Source organism: Equus asinus, chromosome 11, assembly GCF_041296235.1.
Source record: "Equus asinus isolate D_3611 breed Donkey chromosome 11, EquAss-T2T_v2, whole genome shotgun sequence".
In the NCBI taxonomy this organism is placed as follows: domain Eukaryota; kingdom Metazoa; phylum Chordata; class Mammalia; order Perissodactyla; family Equidae; genus Equus; species Equus asinus.
In genome coordinates this window covers 73,890,883-73,909,608 of record NC_091800.1, presented here as the reverse complement: position 1 = coordinate 73,909,608, position 18,726 = coordinate 73,890,883, and the positions used below count along the sequence as shown (strand labels likewise).

At 40.1% G+C, this 18,726-nt stretch overlaps 1 protein-coding gene across 3 annotated transcripts in view; it reads left to right on the top strand.

Moving 5' to 3' along the window:
- NALCN (sodium leak channel, non-selective) overlaps positions 1-18,726 on the top strand; it is a 303,103-nt gene that overhangs the window by 254,588 nt on the left and 29,789 nt on the right. For all 3 annotated transcript variants that reach the window (XM_070520121.1, XM_014839403.3, XM_070520122.1), the window contains 10 exons: positions 60-161; positions 550-619; positions 3,195-3,286; positions 3,374-3,496; positions 5,643-5,699; positions 5,938-6,058; positions 6,157-6,288; positions 7,245-7,412; positions 9,091-9,195; positions 13,853-13,959. In XM_070520121.1, the coding sequence (XP_070376222.1) occupies positions 60-161; positions 550-619; positions 3,195-3,286; positions 3,374-3,496; positions 5,643-5,699; positions 5,938-6,058; positions 6,157-6,288; positions 7,245-7,412; positions 9,091-9,195; positions 13,853-13,959 (1,077 nt within the window). The remainder of the gene's footprint in view (positions 1-59; positions 162-549; positions 620-3,194; positions 3,287-3,373; positions 3,497-5,642; positions 5,700-5,937; positions 6,059-6,156; positions 6,289-7,244; positions 7,413-9,090; positions 9,196-13,852; positions 13,960-18,726) is intronic.

The following is an 18,726-nucleotide window of genomic DNA, read 5'->3' as shown; positions in this document are numbered from 1 at the left end:
TTATGCATCCCAAGTGTACAGATCACGCATTTATCTCGGGCTCTTTTCTTTTTTCCTAGAGCTTGCACTCGACAGCGCATGCTGAGCGGATCATTTGAGGGGCAGCCGGCAAAGGAAAGGTCAATTCTCAGTGTGCAGCATCATATCCGCCAAGAGCGCAGGTAAATACACCGGGAGACGAGGCTGCAGAGAAACTAAGGAAAGGAGTTTTACAGGAAGTGTTCACTGAGCACAGCTCTGGTTAGCAGACAGGCACGGGTGAGAAACTGAGTTCTATTTGTTGGTAGTAACAATAATGAAACATACAATCAGATTCAAAGATCAAAAAAATCTTTCAAAAACCTTTTCCTTGGTGATGACCAAATTCTCACATTTAAGATCAGAAGGAAAAATTCTGAGTTTTGTTAGATAGGCTCAAAGACAATTGGATAGACTATAAGCTTTTGCTATAAAAAGAAATGATAAGCGTTTGTGATGCTATAGAAAAGTTGTTTTATTTTTTAAATTTGGTCTTGAGATGTATTGACCAATTGCTTGTGGTTTTTTTAGATCCTTAAGACACGGTTCAAACAGCCAGAGGATCAGTAGGGGGAAATCTCTTGAAACTCTGACTCAAGATGTAAGTTCTAAGCAAAGCTCTGGGTTTTGGAAATATGATTATGAAAATGTATTTAAATGACTACTCAGACAATTCGAGCACCTGGGTCTTTCTGTCGCTTTATCACATATCCTTAGCACTTCAGACCAGAAGGAATCAGGAAACTGAGGAAGCAAATAAAATGGCCAGGTACAGAAAAGTGATCATTAACAACTGTAAAAAATTCAGACGTCCCTCATAGCACGTCTTCATTAAGATAGTAACACAAAAGTGACGTATCAGTTGCATTTGACTAAAATTAAAGACACAAAACATTTTATAGGAATGATTCACATTGTTAATTTTGGATATTCACTAAGTTCAAAATATTCTAGAATCTAGATCCTGTGTCTGTAATTTCAGGGTTTTACATAGTGGGAAATAAAATTTATTTCTGGAAGAATTTTTCTGTCAAAGACTATGTAAGATTTCCCAAGAATTGCTTTGCTTTTAGAGTCTAGGTCATTCATTTATTTATTTACTGACTCAATAACTATTTATCAAGGGTTGTTATGTGCCAGGTCCTGTTGTGAGTGATGAGGAACAGTGGGAAACATGACAGAATCTCTGTCCTCCAGGAGCTTACATTCTAGTAAAAAAGACAGACAATAAGCAAGTGAACAAATACATGATCATTTCTGGGAGTGATTTTTATTTATTTTCCATCATCTCTTCATTGCTGTGACAGTTTTGCTCTATACTATAAAAAAATAAAATAAAATAGCGTGAAGAAATCAAAGGTGGAGATTTGGCAGCAGGGAATGTTAAAGAGGATGGTCAGTATTCACATTCTTCATTAGCCTAGGGACCCAAAGTAAGTGAAGGAACAAACCACGTGAAAATCCATGAAAATCCAGGGAGGCAGATGTCTAACCGATGGGTTGGACTCACCAGCAACCATACCACACGGAGATCACAAGACAGTTGGAAAGTACACGTTACGTAATTATCATTAGTGAAGCCCTTATTAAAATGTACGTCTTAAGTTGAGTCTGGATAACTTGCTAAGAAAGCAGAGTCTTGACCTTCAGAGCCAAGGATGGCATTTAAAGAAGGAGGTCTAGGAAGAGAAAGTTAGCCAGGCTCAGGATTTTTTTGTGGGTTTTTTGTCTTTTTTACCACTTTACCTCTTATTTCTTAAGAGTTTCTGGAGTTTTCAACAGAGTCCATCTTCTTTCAATCTGTAGAAACTGCTATCTTAGTCAGAGTAAATTCTCCTTACTAAGTGTTCCAGGCAAAAGCATCAATTTAAGTTGGTGATGAAAAAACTCAATACGGCCATTACCCAATTTATACAGTTCTAATTGGCACAAGCATGTCACCACCATGATTTTTAAACTAGAGCTCTGTTGGATATGATCTACCATATTATTAACATGGAATTGTGATCAGATCCAACATGTGGTCTATGTACTTATAATTTGAGGGTCAGGTATATTGTATGGAAAAAATTTCTAGGCAAAAAGTCAGAGAGGCAACACCAGTTCAGAGCACTTTCCTTCAATGTGATTCAGTAGAAATGTGCAATCTACGTACGAATCACCTTAGGACATGGCTTTGAAAATATGTGTTTAAATATACACAACAAAAGGCCCTATTTGAATAGTCTCAATTCCAGAGGCTTATTTCTTCTTCAAAGACTTTTTATTATATTTTCTGTGTAGACATGTAACAAAACTCCAGCCGCCATCTTCTCCATGGCCAAAGGGAATGGGGTCCTGCTAATTTCATAGGAATTAAGAGAATAAGAATTTCATTCTCTCAATGTCTTTTCCTCCATCATAGAAGCAATTTAAAATAAAGTTTCATCTTTTCACTTATTACAAATGATAGAAGATACAGATAATTAAATCTAAGGAATGCCTCCTATAAAATCTATCCGGTTAATTGAACAATGGCTCTGCATCTACCAAGGAGCAAAAACCAGAGTCAGTCTTACACGATCAGCCTGCACCCCACCCCTCTGGTCTCTTCTCCTACTCTGTTCCTCGCTCTCTTGACGCCACCTGCACCGGCATCCTGGCTGTTCCATGTGTATACACGCAGACCCACCCCTCCTCTGAAAGACCACGTTTCTGCAGGGGGAGATCCAGCGGCTACCTCCTTCAAGTCTTCACTCAGAGAACAACTTTTTATTGAGGCCTGCTCTGACCTGTCTGTTTAGACAGGGAGCCTTCTAGCACTCTCTGTCCTCTTCGTTTTTTGCCAGAACGTTAAACATCTTCTGATGTTCTTCCTTGTTTTGACTTAATTTTTAGCTGCCTCCTCTGACTACAACATTAGCCCCACAAGAGCAGGGATTTGTCATTATTTTTTCTGTTTTGCTTTGTCCGTAGCACTGGAACAGTGCCTGGCACATAATAGAGTCTCAATAAATATTTTTCTGGAGAAATTACCCTTTAGAGGAAAAAGATAAGCCTCCTAAGATGACTGTGGCTTTCAAAATACATATATATATAATAAAGACTTTTATTTTAATTTTAAAAAATTGATTATCTTTTTTGGACCTTCCAAAAAAGCTTCCATTTTAATATGCCCCCTTTTCTTTTGTTTCTAGCATTCCAATACAGTGAGGTATAGAAATGCACAAAGAGAAGACAGCGAAATAAAGATGATCCAGGAAAAAAAGGAACAAGCGGAAATGAAGAGGTATGGGGTGTTCCCAGTTTCCCAGCTCTCATTTTGGAATGGCGAACTTTCCCTCAGCCTTACTCTCCCGTAAATTTCCCCTTCAAGGAAAGTGCAAGAAGAAGAGCTGAGAGAGAACCACCCGTACTTCGATAAACCGCTGTTCATAGTCGGCCGGGAGCACAGGTTCAGAAACTTCTGCCGGGTGGTGGTCCGGGCACGCTTCAATGCGTGAGTACACTCCGTTTCAGCCAGGTGTTTGGCCTGAGTCGTGCAAGCAGCAGGGGGAGTTGTCAGACGAGCAAGAAGGAACGTGTAGTCCTAATGGGGTCACAAAATAAACTGTGGGCTAATTAATCATGCTGCTCCTCTTTGCTGAACGGCCGGCCAGGTGGAAAACAAACAAAGCCTTCAAGTGGTTAACGTTTATATGAAACTCACGTTTATAAAGCACTTAACAGCCATTTTTGTTTATTTTAACAGTTGCCCAATATGTTTATATCAGTGTTATTAACTCCGTCTTTTATTCTGGAAATACTGAACCAAAGGGAGACTGAATGACAAGATGAAGTTCATTGCACACATCTTCGTCTAGACTTGTAGTTTCTTTGTGGTCAAAATAACCTTAACTGGTTTATTCTAGAATAATATAAGTGGAAAGAAGTTGACTAGGACTTCCATTACCAGCTGTTACAAGAAGAACACCCACTGGCCAGTATCTCTATCCCTATCCACGTGGAAGGAATGTTATAAGATGCTGTCAGTGTGGTCAACCTGCATTTATGATGGAGGACATTGCATTTGTGATGACCTAAGCCAATTTTAGCAGGCAACCAAAGGATAAAATGGAAGTTTTGTCATGCATAACTTTAAGTAAATATTCTGACTATATTAGGAGTCTCCGAGGAAGTGTGAAAACTTTCCGTTATGTTGGTCCTTCTCTGATGCCATCAGTTAAGTAAATTGATCTCCTTTGTTGATAATGAGTATCATGATAATCACTATCTGTTATGAGCGGAGTTGTGTCCCCACCCCTCAAGAGTTCATGTGTTGAAGTCCTAATCCCCAGTATCTCAGAATGCCACTGTACTGGAGACAGGGATAGGGATTTTAAAGAAGTAATTAAGTTAAAAGGAGGTCATTAGGGTGGGCCCTAATCCAATATGACTGGTGTCCTTATAAGAAGAGGAAATTTGGACAGAGACACACAGAGGAAAGAGGATGTGAAGACACAGGGAGAAGACCACCGTCTACAAGCCAAGGAGAGGGGCCTGGGAGAGGTCCTTCCCTCAGCACTCAGAGGAACCAACCCTGCCAACACCTCCATCTTGGACTTCTAGCCTCCAGAACTGGGAGAAAATGTTTGTGGTTTAAGCCAGTCAGTCTGTGGTCTTTGTTACAGCAGCCCTAGGAATCTAATACACTGTTGTCACATTTCAGGGCTGGCAGAGACCTCGGGAACCATTGGTGTCATCTGCGTCCCTCCTCCTTCAACAGAGGAGGGCATTTAGGTCAGTGGAGGTTAAGGACTTTCCTCAAGGACAGCAGCTAGTGCATGACTTTCTCCTGATCGCCAGTCTATTGTTCTTTCTGCTGTCCTAGAAAGACCTTCACAATTCAAACACCTGATAATAATCGTTGAAAGCTTCCCTGAAAGAAGAAGGTGGCAGTTTAGAGTTGATCAGTTCCCAAAGTAGGTTTTGCATCTGGAATTATCCTGCTGGCCGTCTCCACGTTAGCATCTAATTGTTAATTCTCCACTTCATTTAGTGTGGTTTAACTCTCCTTTTGTCAGCAATGCAGCTGATGTGGACTGAGGAAGACTTTGTTGTACCTGGGAATACACACACACAGACCGTCAGGGGCTTCGCTGAAGTTTGCTCATGGGCATCCTGAGGCTGGAAGTCATAAATCCCCACCCCAAGAATTCCACGTAAATTACTCCACAAGATTGCAGTTAAATGCAGAGTGAAGAACTCTATTTAATTTATGGCTGTTTCGTTAAATAATTGTGAGGAACATCCTTGAACTGCTTAGGCAAAGATTTTAACTAGTGGTTTTAATTGAAAGTCAAAATTTAATTTTGTGATATCCAGGTTAAAAGTTGTTGGATGGAGTCACAAATTCTAAAATCAAGTATTCCGAGAAACACAAAACTTCTGTAAGCATCAACTGCAAACTTTTCTGACTTTTCTTTCATCTAATGTTCTCTGCCTTCTAAAGCCGCATACCGTTAACAAATACTATACTATAAAGAACATTTTATAGAGGATGTAAAAGAAATTTTAGGTAGATGAGATGTTTATAATTACTATGCTGCCAAGTTATAAAGCGCTTGCTATGTTGCAGAGTTTTATGTGTTTGTTCTCTCTTACAGATCTAAAACAGATCCTGTCACAGGAGCTGTGAAAAATACAAAGTACCATCAACTTTAGTAAGCATTACAAACTCTGTTTTGCATGCACGTTTGAAGTTTCCATGTACTGTTTTATGCTGGATAAAAATACAAAAATTTTCTTTCATTTCTTGCTATATCACGCTATGAAATAGATGGTTGGGGAGTCGTAGGAAAATGCCAGCCGTGTTAATTGAATCACAGAAGGATCTTCTCTGACGTTCAGCAGCCTCTCCTAGAGTGTTTGTGTTTCTCAGTTTTGTTTGGTCTTCGGCAGTGATTTGCTGGGATTGGTGACTTACCTGGACTGGGTCATGATCATCGTCACCATCTGCTCCTGCATCTCCATGATGTTCGAATCCCCCTTTCGAAGAGTCATGCATGCACCTACTTTGCAGGTACTGCTGCTGAATCGCAGCTCACAGCTCAGAGGGAAAACACTGACCCTGCAATGTTTCCATATATGATGACCAAATTGCCTTTTGCCCATTTTCAGATTGCTGAGTATGTGTTTGTGATATTCATGAGCATTGAACTTAATCTGAAGATTATGGCAGATGGCTTATTTTTCACTCCAACTGCTGTCATCAGGGACTTCGGTGGAGTAATGGACATATTTATATATCTTGTAAGTCTTTGGTTATTTCCTAAATGTAAAATGTAATGGTTTTATAAAATCTGCATTTCTTGGTACAAGAGTGAAGAATGTGAGTCACAGCGGCTTGGAGGCGATAACTGAGTTCTTACGTAGAGTAGTCCATTATAGGCAAATAGGCACACATATAAAATCTAAATAAAGAGCATTAAAAATATCCATGGATGTGGTTCAAATACATCAACCAGATTGGTGTATGCATAAGACATACATTAATAAGGTTTAAGAAAGCAAATCTCGTTTGCACCCCACACTTCTTCTGGCTCCTATACTAAAAAAAAATCTACATCATATAAATTGATTGAGCCCCTTGTTGCTAAAGGCAAACTAAAGTAAGTGTATTTGGACTCTCTCCCGACTCCAGTGCACAAATACCTGGGTAGAGAAGGTGACCATTCAACTGTTCAGTTAAAGTAAATTGAGAAACCAAAGGAGGGGGCTCAAAGAAATTTCATTTTTTTCTATATATCCAAGAAGATGGAAAATCAGTGTCTTTCCAACGCAACAAGGAGAAATGTGACCATTAACATGTAGCATGTTCAGATCATTAATAAAATAGTGAGTATTGGTTCAAGCATGAGGTTTAGCATCCTCAATCAAAGGAATTTCAACAGTGTTGACATCAGTGGAGCCTCCAGTGTGCAAGTTAAAGAGAAGGACCAGAAGGCACTGGTGACCACACACCACACAGGGGAGGGAACCCCCAGTTCATACCTGCATATACCTGATGACTTTCCTTTGGGGCCTCTAACCGGTCTACATTGGGTTCTTAGTTCATAGTTAGTAGACAGCATACATACCTGGCGAATGCTTGTCCCGCATAACACATGGAATCTCTGCAAAGGGAAAGTTGTGGCCAGTTGGCTCTCAAAAATGTAGATAGTAGTGGATAAATTATATAAGTTCCAGAGATTATTTTTTACCTCTAGGTGAGCTTGATATTTCTTTGTTGGATGCCTCAAAATGTGCCTGCTGAATCGGGAGCTCAGCTCCTCATGGTTCTTCGGTGCCTGAGACCTCTGCGGATATTCAAACTGGTGCCCCAGATGAGGAAAGTTGTTCGAGAACTTTTCAGTGGCTTCAAGGAAATTTTTTTGGTATGTTAGTTACTCTTTGCTTCCAGACCAGTCATCCAACTCTGTAATGTAGCTAATGAGGGGGTAAAGTGAGCCTTGCTTGTCAAGGCTAGGTATACAATTTTGCTTATTGCCAGAGGATTATAGAGGCACTAACAAAACACAACACACATTCAGAAACTTTACCTGTGGATGCTTCTGGTTATCAGTGTATTTAACTCAAGGGACATTTTTAGTAAACTAATGAGAAGCACTCTGGAAAGTATGATAACAAGAGATCTTATCTGCTGACACTTCCGTCCCTAACTCTTGACCCTAATTTCTACTCTGGATTTTAGTTTTCCATATAGAAATTAAGGATAAGATTCATCACCATCTGTTTCACAAATTGTGTTAGGAGTGAACACATTTGGGCTCATGATCTCATTCTGTATATCGCCTAAAGCCCATAGCATAGACTTTGGCTCTGATCTTTAGAGTGTTTACATAAAACAACTTAACAAAATGTAACACAGATATACCCTACTTTAAATAACCTCAATATACAGTAATAAATACAAATGTGATTGAAGGGGAAAATATTCTTTTTAGTTGGGCAAACATTGATTTAGGGTCTTCTAAGAGCGGGGCTGCAGAAAAAACAGCTAAGAGGCTCCTTGCTCACAGTCTGTTACAAATGGATCTTTGCCTTACAAAGGAGTTATCAGAGGATTATTTTTATTATTAATGAGTTCTGCTTGTGTCTGGAAAACATAGATTGATTTACGTAAGATTGTTTTGTATCTTGCTTTCTAGAAACACACCTATGGTGAGAGAACAGCTGTAGTTGTAGTTGATTCAAAGGTATTTTAAAGACAGGCTGTGATGTTACTATAGGCATATAGTTGCTGATATTTTGTTTAAATATGTGTTTAAAATTCCATATTTTCTTTGGAATAAAGCCATAACATGGTGGTTTTTCACACAGCTGGAACTGAAGGAAAACAGTATCAACTGACAGCTAATGTGTATCTTGGAGCCCTGATAGAATTTAGAAGAGAATCTATTTGTGGCTTTCCTCTATGATGTTTCTGTGTAATTTTAGTATATTTAAGGTATATGTTTAGATTATTCAACCAGTACAGATCAATATTCAGTATTTTATCCTTTGCCACTTTTCTCTGCTGAGACAAAAGCAGTCACCCAGCAGAGGGAGCATGAGTCAATTAGCAGATTTGCCTTTCAGGACTGAATTATCTCACATCCTCTATACGCAGCACATTCATACGCCCTCATGCTCACACGAAAGCAAAGCCACTGTCCCTCTAATTTATGCTCTGCTAATAGAGATATGAATCCATTTTGAGAAAATGAAGAAAATATACTTATTTAAATATTTTTCGTTCCATTAAATAAAATAAAGCAGAGTGTTGATTTCAAAATCAGAAAAATCCAAGTCATATCAAAATGGCTTTACCTGTTTTCTTACATGAAAGTCATATGTTTTTATTCTAAAAATTCAAAGCCTCTTGTTAATTTTCTTCCTTTAACATTCCAGTAGGGCTAATGGAATGACTTGTGGTGAAGTTAAAAGATGTCCTCAAAAGACCATGGATTTCATACAATGTTATCTGAAAAGTCCTGCTCATATCGCTGTTCAAAACAAACCTAATGTTTCATTTTTTACTGAGAGATTTTGTATTTCACCAATTTCTTTCAGGTCTCCATTCTGTTGCTGACATTAATGCTTGTTTTTGCAAGCTTTGGAGTTCAGCTTTTTGCTGGAAAACTGGCTAAGTGCAATGATCCCAACATTATTAGAAGGGTAAGATGCTCCTTTCTGTCTTTTGGGATAAAAATTAAGGTGGTTTCCCATCCCTTGGAAAGCGTGTGTTACCAGTGGCTGCTGAGGCTGCTTTGAGGAGCCCCTGACAAGACTCTCGGAATTCTCTTCCTATGAACTCCCTTTGCTTAAAGAACACCGTGTCTCTTCTGGCTAGCAAAGGTTTATAAGGCTGAAAGCACATCTCAGGGAATTCTCCTCTTCCCTCCTGTTCCATTGTCACCACTACTGACATCTGCGGCATAGTCACCTAAGATTCCAGATGTTTATAGCTGTGAACCTCAAAAACTTTCCCTTTAGGCCTCCCCCAACTCAGTCCTGCCTCTGTTGTCACATGAGGCTCATATCAATGAACAGCCCCTAGAAAAAGTATGAGAGGCAAAGCCTGAGTTTCATGCCCCTCTTAATGCTTCTCCACTGCACACTCCCCTCACCGGGAGCCCAAGGCCTGGCATTAGCTCTTAGCTGCCCAGAATCTTCCCCATTATGACAACTAATAGGGTCCCAAGCTTGAGTCCTTTTACTACTGCTCTTTTCTTTGTCTTTCTTCAGTCAGTGTTAGGAGGAGGAGTCTAGCTGCTGGAACAAGGCCGGTGTTTCAGTAGCTGGACATAATGAAATGACTATCTTGCTTCTTGGATGAGTTGGACAGGCTCTCCTCCAAATGACCACTCGGGGACTCAAGTGCCTTTTGTCTTGTGTCTTCACTCTTGATTGTCTTCAAAGTCTTCTCCATTTAGCTGGCAGATAAGAACAGAGAACAATCTCTATCTGCAAGGACTAAGGGCTGAGCCTAGAAGTGGCACACATCACTTCATCCCACCTTCCACTGGGAAGAGCATGGGCTCACCATGCTGGAAGGGAGACCGTGACGCGGAGTTTAGTGATGCATTCTCTAAAAAGAAGGGACATGGTTTGGTTAGTAATTAGCCAGTCTCTGCTATACCATCCGGTGTCCCATTCTCTTAGAATTCTGCCCTATTACAAGTAAATTAATGAAGTAAACCAAGTACTGCTGATGCATAAACTAAAAGTATTTCCTCTTTCATCCAGGTAAAATAATACCTTAAGTTCATTAAAATGTTTGTTTCTAAAAGGCCTGATAGAGCTGAACTATAGTACGTATTTCTAGCAAACATGGCTATCTAATATAGATTTTATATCAGTATGAAAATTCCTACATTGTTAGCTTCTAATTATAAAAATTTTTAGGTCTCTAATTGTCATAAAATACAGGTAACATCTTTGTCCAGTAGAAATGCTTTATCAATTATATTAATAATGAGGATTTCAGGAAGAGGCAGAGCAGGTTGGGCAGAACTTATGTTATTTCACAGGGCACCACCTAGGTCACTGCTTCCTTTAATTCCTCTCACCAGAGGTCCCAGGAACTTCAATGAACCTGAGAAGATACAACAAGGAACGTGGTATGAAGCTCGTGGGGTACCAGATTAGCTAACGAAGGAAGTAATAGCCAGCTTATGCATTAGTCCACAAGCCTGCGTAAGGAAAGAATTGTTATTTTAGATCCAAACTGAATAAAGACCAGAAAGATAATAACATTTCAAGATGAAGCCTAGTAGGGATCTTGGATGGCTGAGTATACCAATGATGGCCTAAGAGCATTGTGATTGTACATTATCTATTCATACTCAGCCCAAGCTAAAGATTGATGACTTGTATAGGGGACAGAGAGCTCATGATGCATGGACAAACCCATGGATACCATGATGAGTTTATTATCTTTCCCAGAGCAATGAGGTCTCCATGGAAGCCTCATAAAGAAAGCCTGAGAAAACTTATCCATCACAGAAAACATCAACATCACACAGAATAATGGAAAAGAAATTGGTATAGTAAGAAGTAATCTGTATCTTTACATCAGGACAAGCTCTTTTCTAGTCCGGCTAGACCAAGGCCAAGAACACCATGTGGATGAGGGGACATCAGTTCTATCTCAGAGCTTCAGTCCATCTTTCTAAAAGAAATGAAAACCCCAGCAAAAAGGGGAAACTAGATACACCAACATTTGAATCACACAGCTCATGTTTAAAGACAAGGAAGCTTGAGTTGTTGGTGCCACATTTTCCTCTTGGCACACCATGTTATTTTCTTGGTGTCTGGCTGAGCACCATCTCTCCCTCTGCTCCTTTTCTTAAAACTTGACAGCAGAAATCTTGAGATCACTTTAGATAGAGATACGGAACCCAGAACTCAGTCACCAAAGCCCTGTCAACAAACTCTGAGGATACTTTTTGACCAATAGGTATTAAATATCAGTTATGTACAAGATACCATGATAGGTGAAATGAAGAATGAAAAAAACGTGTAAGTCACTGCCCTTCTTTGCAGCATTTTCTATCCAATCAGAACATGTGCTTCATATTTAAGGAGCTATAATATAAAGTCAGAAGTTAAAAGAGCACATGAGAAACAGAAATAATATGCCAGCTGACTTCAAGGATGGGAAATAGTGCTTCCACCTGGGAGCACTGTGCTAGGAAGGCTTTAGGGAGGAGGTCAGCTTCGAGATGAGCAGGAAAGACGCCTCCACACAGAGGAGGCAGAGTGAAAAAAGACACAGCATGCAAGGAGGAGTCCTGGTGTGAGGCAGGAACAAAGAACAAATGTTTTGGAATCCTGGCTTCCAAGACTAGAATCCTGCTTTAGTAGGTATGATGGCTTGTTCTGTCCACTTAATCCCTCTGGACCTATTTTTCTCCACTATGACACTTCTCACACAGCAATATTATGAAAATTAAATCAGCTTTTGTATGTGAAGAACCTAACCCAACCTCCAATGGTCGATGTTTACTTCCCTCCCATGTTGAAGAGAACGGACAAACAAGGCCAGAAATGTAGTTTAGGGAGAGATCCTTGGGGGCCTGGAATGCCAGCCTAAGGGGTTTGGAATTTCTTTGATGAGGAATGAGAAGTCATTAAAGGTTTGTGAGAAGAGGAAGCAGACACTTATTAGTGCTCACAAATTACAAGTACTGTCCAGAGAACTATCACGGTTACCACATTCTGCTGATGAGGAAAACAGGAGTACAAAGGTTAAATGACTTATGTAAGGTCACCCCCAGTAAGTGAGGACGCTGAGATTCATGTCCAGGCAGCCTGGCCCAATAGTCCAAGGTCAAAAGTCAGAAAACCATGCTGCCTCACCCAATCAAACGTGGGCTCCAGTGGGCTCAGAAAGACAAATTTTTGAGTGTTGTTGGTATTCACTACACTAGTTGAAATAAGAATGGAGACGTGGAGGATGCAGGACAGCAAAAGCCGTGGGCAACTCCGAGGTCTCGATGCTGGCGTGCTGACAGGATGCTGTTCACCGACAGAAGTGGGCAAGCCAGGAGACATGTTTTAGGGTCGAAGTGACTTTAAACAGGTTAAAATTTGAAGTTCTGTTGAAATATTCAAATAGTGATCAAGAATTTTGCCATATACACCTTGAACCCAGAAAAGAGGTGTGGGTTCCAAATATGGCAATTGTAGTCAAAGAAGGAGAGATAACAAAAAGGAGAATAAAGACAAAGAATGAGTTCAAAACTTCCTACTAATGTTTTATGTTTTAAATCTTTCTTAAATAGCTTTATTGAGATGCAATTCACATACACCACGCAATTCACCCACTTCAGGTACAATTCAGTGGTCGTTAGCACATTCACAGAGTTGTACAACCATCACCAGAGCCAATTTTAGAATATTTTCATCACCTCAAGAGAGAAACACTGTCTTTTAACTACCACCCCATATATCCTTACCCTGCTGGCACCTCCATCCCTAAACAACCGCTAATCTACTTCCTGTCTCTGCAGACTTCCTTGGTGGAGACTCTCATATGAGCGGCTGGCTTTTTTCACTTAGCATAATATTTTCAAGGTTCATCCATATTGTAGCATGTATCAGTATTTCATTCCATTTGATGGCCGAGTAATATTGTATTGAGTGAATAAACCACATTTTGTTTATGTATTCATCCATTGATGGACGTTTGGATTGTTTCTACCTTTTAGCTTTTATATAAATAATGCTATTTATAATAATAATGATAGAAACATTCATGTACAAGTTTCCGTGTGGATATATGTTCTCATTTCTCTTGGGTAAATACCTAGGAATGAAATTGCTAGATCCTATGGTAACTCCTTGTTTAGTCATTTGTGGAACTGCCACTGTTTTCCAAAGTGGCTGCGCCCTTTTCCATCCCCATCAGCAGTGTGTGAGGACTCGAGGATGAGGATTCAGATTTCTGCACATCCTCACCAAAGCTCGTTGTTCTATGACTTTTTGATTACAGCCTTATTACTGGGTCTGAAGTCGTATCCCATGGTGGTTTTGATCTGCATTTCCCTGATAGCTAATGATGCTGAGCTACTTTTCATGTGCTCATTGACCATTTGTATAGCTTCCTTGGAGGAATGTCTGTTCAGAGCCCTTGCCCACTTACTAACGCTTTCAGCACTCATCTCTGCGGTCTCTGTTCCTATTTGCTGCGTAGCTGTCCACATCACTGTTGTCAGATAAAAGACCTTTATTATTCTATGTAAAAAGTGTTTATTATCTTTTATCTTTTCTGAGTTCAGTTTTTGACCAGATTCCCTCTCCTTCCCCCCCTTTTTTTCCCCTGTTTTAGGAAGATTGTAATGGGATATTCAGAATTAATGTAAGTGTGTCCAAGAACTTAAATTTAAAGTTAAGACCTGGAGAGAAAAAACCTGGATTCTGGGTGCCCCGTGTTTGGTAAGCATATCAGAAAAATATCCAGAAGAATGCTTTATTTGTCAGTGTAAGGTTTTAAATCAGTATAATATGGCATGAAACTAAAAATAATTCTGCTAGAGATGTTAAAATGAGTTTAAGTAACACAAGGCAAAGCACTGAATTACAACAGGATGCAAAAATACAGTAAGTAGGGGCCGGCCCAATGGCGCAGTGGTTAAGTTCACGCACTCCACTTCGGTGACCTGGGGGTTCGCCAGTTCTGATCCCAGGCGCAGACCTACCCACCACTTATGAAGCCATGCTGTGGCAGGCGTCCCACATATAAAATAGAGGAAGATGGGCACGGATGTTAGCTCAGGGCCAATCTTCCTCAGCAAAAAGAGGAGGATTGGTGGCAGATGTTAGCTCAGGGCTAATCTTCCTCAGAAAGAAAAAAAAAATACAATAAGTAAGAGAGCAAGTGGTACACTGAGTCACATATTGCTTCATGAAACAATGAAATATCACCACAGTATTTTTCTAATACTTTAAAAGTATGTATGTCGATTCACATGGCTTTAAAAATTAGTGTTTTAAAAAACAAAGATTTTCTATCAAATTAAAACTAAACTTATCCTGAGTTTATATTTTTAAGGGAAAATCTGATGTCCTCATACAATCGTACAGCAGCATAAATCATAATGCTGTTTCACTTTTAAAACCCATTTACATTGAAGGTTTTGCATTATAGAAACACTAGAAAGGAATGATCAGTAACACAATAGATTAAATCTTTCTCTTAAAAATTCACTTTTCTCAAAAATGAGTTTTCAAAGCATTTACGTCAAAGGTAGAAGTACCTAGTACTTTCTTTCTCATCCGCTTTACTAATGACCAGGATGGAATCTCTCGATTTGCTTCACTGATGACCTGAATGTTCTGTCAGCTTCATTTGTCCTTTTAAATCATTGTCTGTCTTCTTTTTATTTCGTCTTTATCTCTTAGAATAGTAAGTAAACCACAGCAAAGCTTGTCTGCTTTTGTCACAATTGATTTTCTCTACTAAATGTCCAGATTGTTTAAAAGGAATAGCATTTGAGCCCTTTGTACCCTCGGGACTCACTGTTACCTGCTTGGGCATTTCTCTAACATGAAATTCCCTTCCGTAAACAATTCAATACAATTTAAATTGAGGTGGGTTTTTTTTTGATTACCAAGGAATTATGAAAAACAAAGATTAATTTTGGATGTGTGGCTTGAGCCTGGATAGGGAAGTATTTGACACGAGGGAATATCCTTATCCCAGTGCTAACTAGAAAAGCAGTCCAATTTACATTAGAATAAAAAATTAAAGAAGCATAAAACGTTTATGTTTCTGTGAGGTGAAAACTCCTTATTATACCATAAATAAATTATTTATATCAGGGATTTTTTTCCTGCTGTTTTGGAACTTGGGCTAAAGCCTCAAAGCTGAGGTCAATAGGAGAGAAAGTATTATATTCTAAAGAGAGCACCTGGACAACCCCAGCAGTTCTTCCTAAAAGGTTATCCACCTCCATCACCCAGCTCCTGTGAAAGAATCACCGAGAGACTGTGCTCACAGCAGGAACGGCACGACGGGCATCCTCGTGCTGGGGAGTATCTTAAAATATAGTGTATTAATAGAAAACGTGAGGTATTGTAAGGCCAGCAGGTCAAGAGATGACTGCTATGAAAAGATAGTTTGTTCCCAAGAGGAAGGGGACAGGACATGCCACACCACTGGGACCACTTGGGGAAGCAGCAGGGTGGGTCAGGAGGCAGAGGCAGAGGGAGAGCTGTGGGCAGGAGCTGTTATTGTGGTTTCCCAGGGAGGGAATGGGTGAGGCAGGGCAAGCAGGCTGAGAGTCGACTAATTTGAATAATTTCAGCAGGCTCTGGGGCATAGAGGCTGTCCCAGTGGTCTGGTACCTGCCCTGGGGTGATTAGGGCAGGTGGATAGTGGCCCGGAGTGTGAAAGCCTGATTAAAGTGGGGGTTGGGGGTGTGGACTCTGGGTTGGTTGGTTTGTATTTGAAAAGCATTCTATACAAAAGATTCCTCTGGGGGAGGGGGTGATAAAGGAGGCAGGGTGACTTGAGCATTTCATCGGGTGGTCTGGAACAAAGTGTGGCCAGCATACGTATGTAGGACAGATGATAAAGTGTCAAGTTCACAGAAGCTAGAAACATGGTTAATATACAAGGTGTTTCTTAGGACCATACAATGGGCTCCATGGAAGAGCAACAGCTGCTGTGACGAGAACGCCAATGGCTGGAGTCCAGCAGCTTAAGACACACAGACTTTAACTCCATTTCTCCAACTCCAATTGCATCCTACCTCAATCTTGGGAGAATCAGATGGTGGTCAGAAGAAGGGGAGCGGAAGAGAGTGGCCACCCCTCTTCTTTCCTCCTCAAACCACAGGTCAGGCTGAGGATGGGATCCTTTTTCGGGTTAGGAAAGCAAAGGTTGGGTGTAAAATGGAGTGTACTTTTTAGAATGAGACTGATCTTATAGCTGAAAGTGACCAAAAAGCTTTGAGCTCTCCCCAAGAAGTCAGGAAGGGAGCTAGAACATGCTGGAAGGCACTGTTGGGAGAAAAGTAAACTGTGTCCAGTTGTACCCCATGGCATTCAACCTGTTCCATGAAATCAGCTCCCAAGGATTTTAAAAATCAGAGTTAATTGAAATGTAATGTTTTATGTAAGTTGTTATTGGGGGTTTCAAGTTCAAGGACACTTTAAAAGCTAAGCAAATAGAGGTGTATCACTTGAATATCATCACAATAGCTTTTTTCCTTTTGTTCAGAATATTGTGAGTTGGGTTAGTTTTAGTGAAATAACAATTTTCCATCAAAGAAAAGTCCACTGTAACCATGATGATTTTTACATTTTCTTTCTTTAGTAAGCTCGTCAGGAGTTAGCAGCTGAAAATTTTGTAATTTTATATTGGCTAATTTGTGATTAACAAAATAACTTATATCTGGGAATTCGCCTAGAGGAATGCTTTGATAATTATAATTAGGACACAAATATGCACTCCCTAATTCAGACAGTCTGCTTTCTGTGTTCCCTCCTCAGATGAATACATTTGTTTCCTTCTGAAACACTCAGATTTGATGAGATAAAAAGTCCCTTGGTAAAAAGGCTTAGACATATTATATATTATACAGAGTGTGTGTTTTGGCTTAAGCGGAGGTGTGGGCTATAGGAAAATGGAATGCATGACAGCAAAATCGAAAAAGTACTCAGTTTTCCATGAATGCGTGTATTGAGTGCTTACTATTCGGCGCACATTATGCTGTCACTGGGGACAAGCCAAGGACCCGACCCTTAGGAGCTTGAAGTCTGTGGAGAATAGAAAATAAAATTACAACTAATTTAATATAATATGCTAAAGGCTTTGATGCCACATATACATGCCCCTAAACGCACTTGATGCTCACCTGAAGCTTACTGCTAAGTAATTTTAAGTTACACTGTGGTACGTTCTAGGCAGAAGGGGATTAGATTTTTGTGAATTCTTAAGCTCAAACAATTTGGATAAACTCTTTAAGCAAAAGAATATAAAACTACCTTACTTTGGTAAGTTTAACAAAACCATGTGACTATGTGAACTCACTTCTGGGCCCCTTCCAGGGTCTTGGCCGGGGCCTGTGCCAGGGAGGGGCCCTGAGGCTTAAGTTCTTGAGCTTTGTGGTGTACCAGCCTCTGATTCTAGGATGCAGAAAAGGAAAGGGTGCAGTGGCAGCCACAGGAGAGGCACCTAACCCAAGCTGTGATGGGACCAGGGGGAAGGACCCGGAGGAGAAGAGCCCCAGTTCACTTTTGAAGGATGCGTAGGAATTAGGCAGGTGAGCGGGAGGGGTGGGGCAGAGGTCAGGGGCTGCGGCCTGAGGAGACTGTTCCCAAAGCACAAGGCAGAAAAATGCCAGTGCCTTCTAGAAAGTACAAAAAGTTCCTGATTTATTTAGTCTAGAGGGCAGACATGTGTAAGATACAGGGTGCCGTTTTGGACAGTGTCATCCTTACATTTCCACATCCAAGAGCAGAGGCTGAGTTCCTCTCCCTCATGGTGCCTCCGTCTTCCCAGAGGAGGAACAGCTCTCCTTGCCGTGACCTTGGGACCCTGGAGCACTTTTCACTGGGAGGTAGAAGATTGATCGAATTGTGAGATCAGAACCAATGTCTTCGTTTTCCAAATTGGATTGACAAGATTATAATCTTTTAAAAATTAGCCAGAAAAGATGATATTCAAACAGCCTTCCAAATCAAGGAAAGGCGAGAGGAAAAATTACAATAATGGATTATGTCTGGGATTTACTGAAGTCCTCTGTAGTTATACATCAAGTTTCAAACTTCCCAATTTTAGGAGCATGGGCAAGACATAAATATCTTATGATTAAAACTGAGAAAGAGTCATTTTTTTAAACTGTAATATATTCTTCCAACTACTTAAGTCTATGATCCTTTATTATATTTTTCTTTGTTTAGCCTAAAAGTGTTTTTTTTAACATATTCTAACTTACAAAGGATATAGAACGTGAAAGTAGCTTGGGTTGCTGCAAGTCCACCTAAAAAAGCACTTTTACGTAAAGAAAATGGATGAGTAAGAAAGTTCAATGTCAGATCTGAGAGCTGGCTCACTGGGTTGAAAAAAAATCCTTATTTGAGAAAACTGTGGCTTCTGTAGAATCCTTCTAGCTTCTGTCGGCTGTAAAATATAAATTTAATTGCAGTCCCCCAAAGGAAAGATTGTTGGAAAAATTCAAGAGAATATGCTCATCT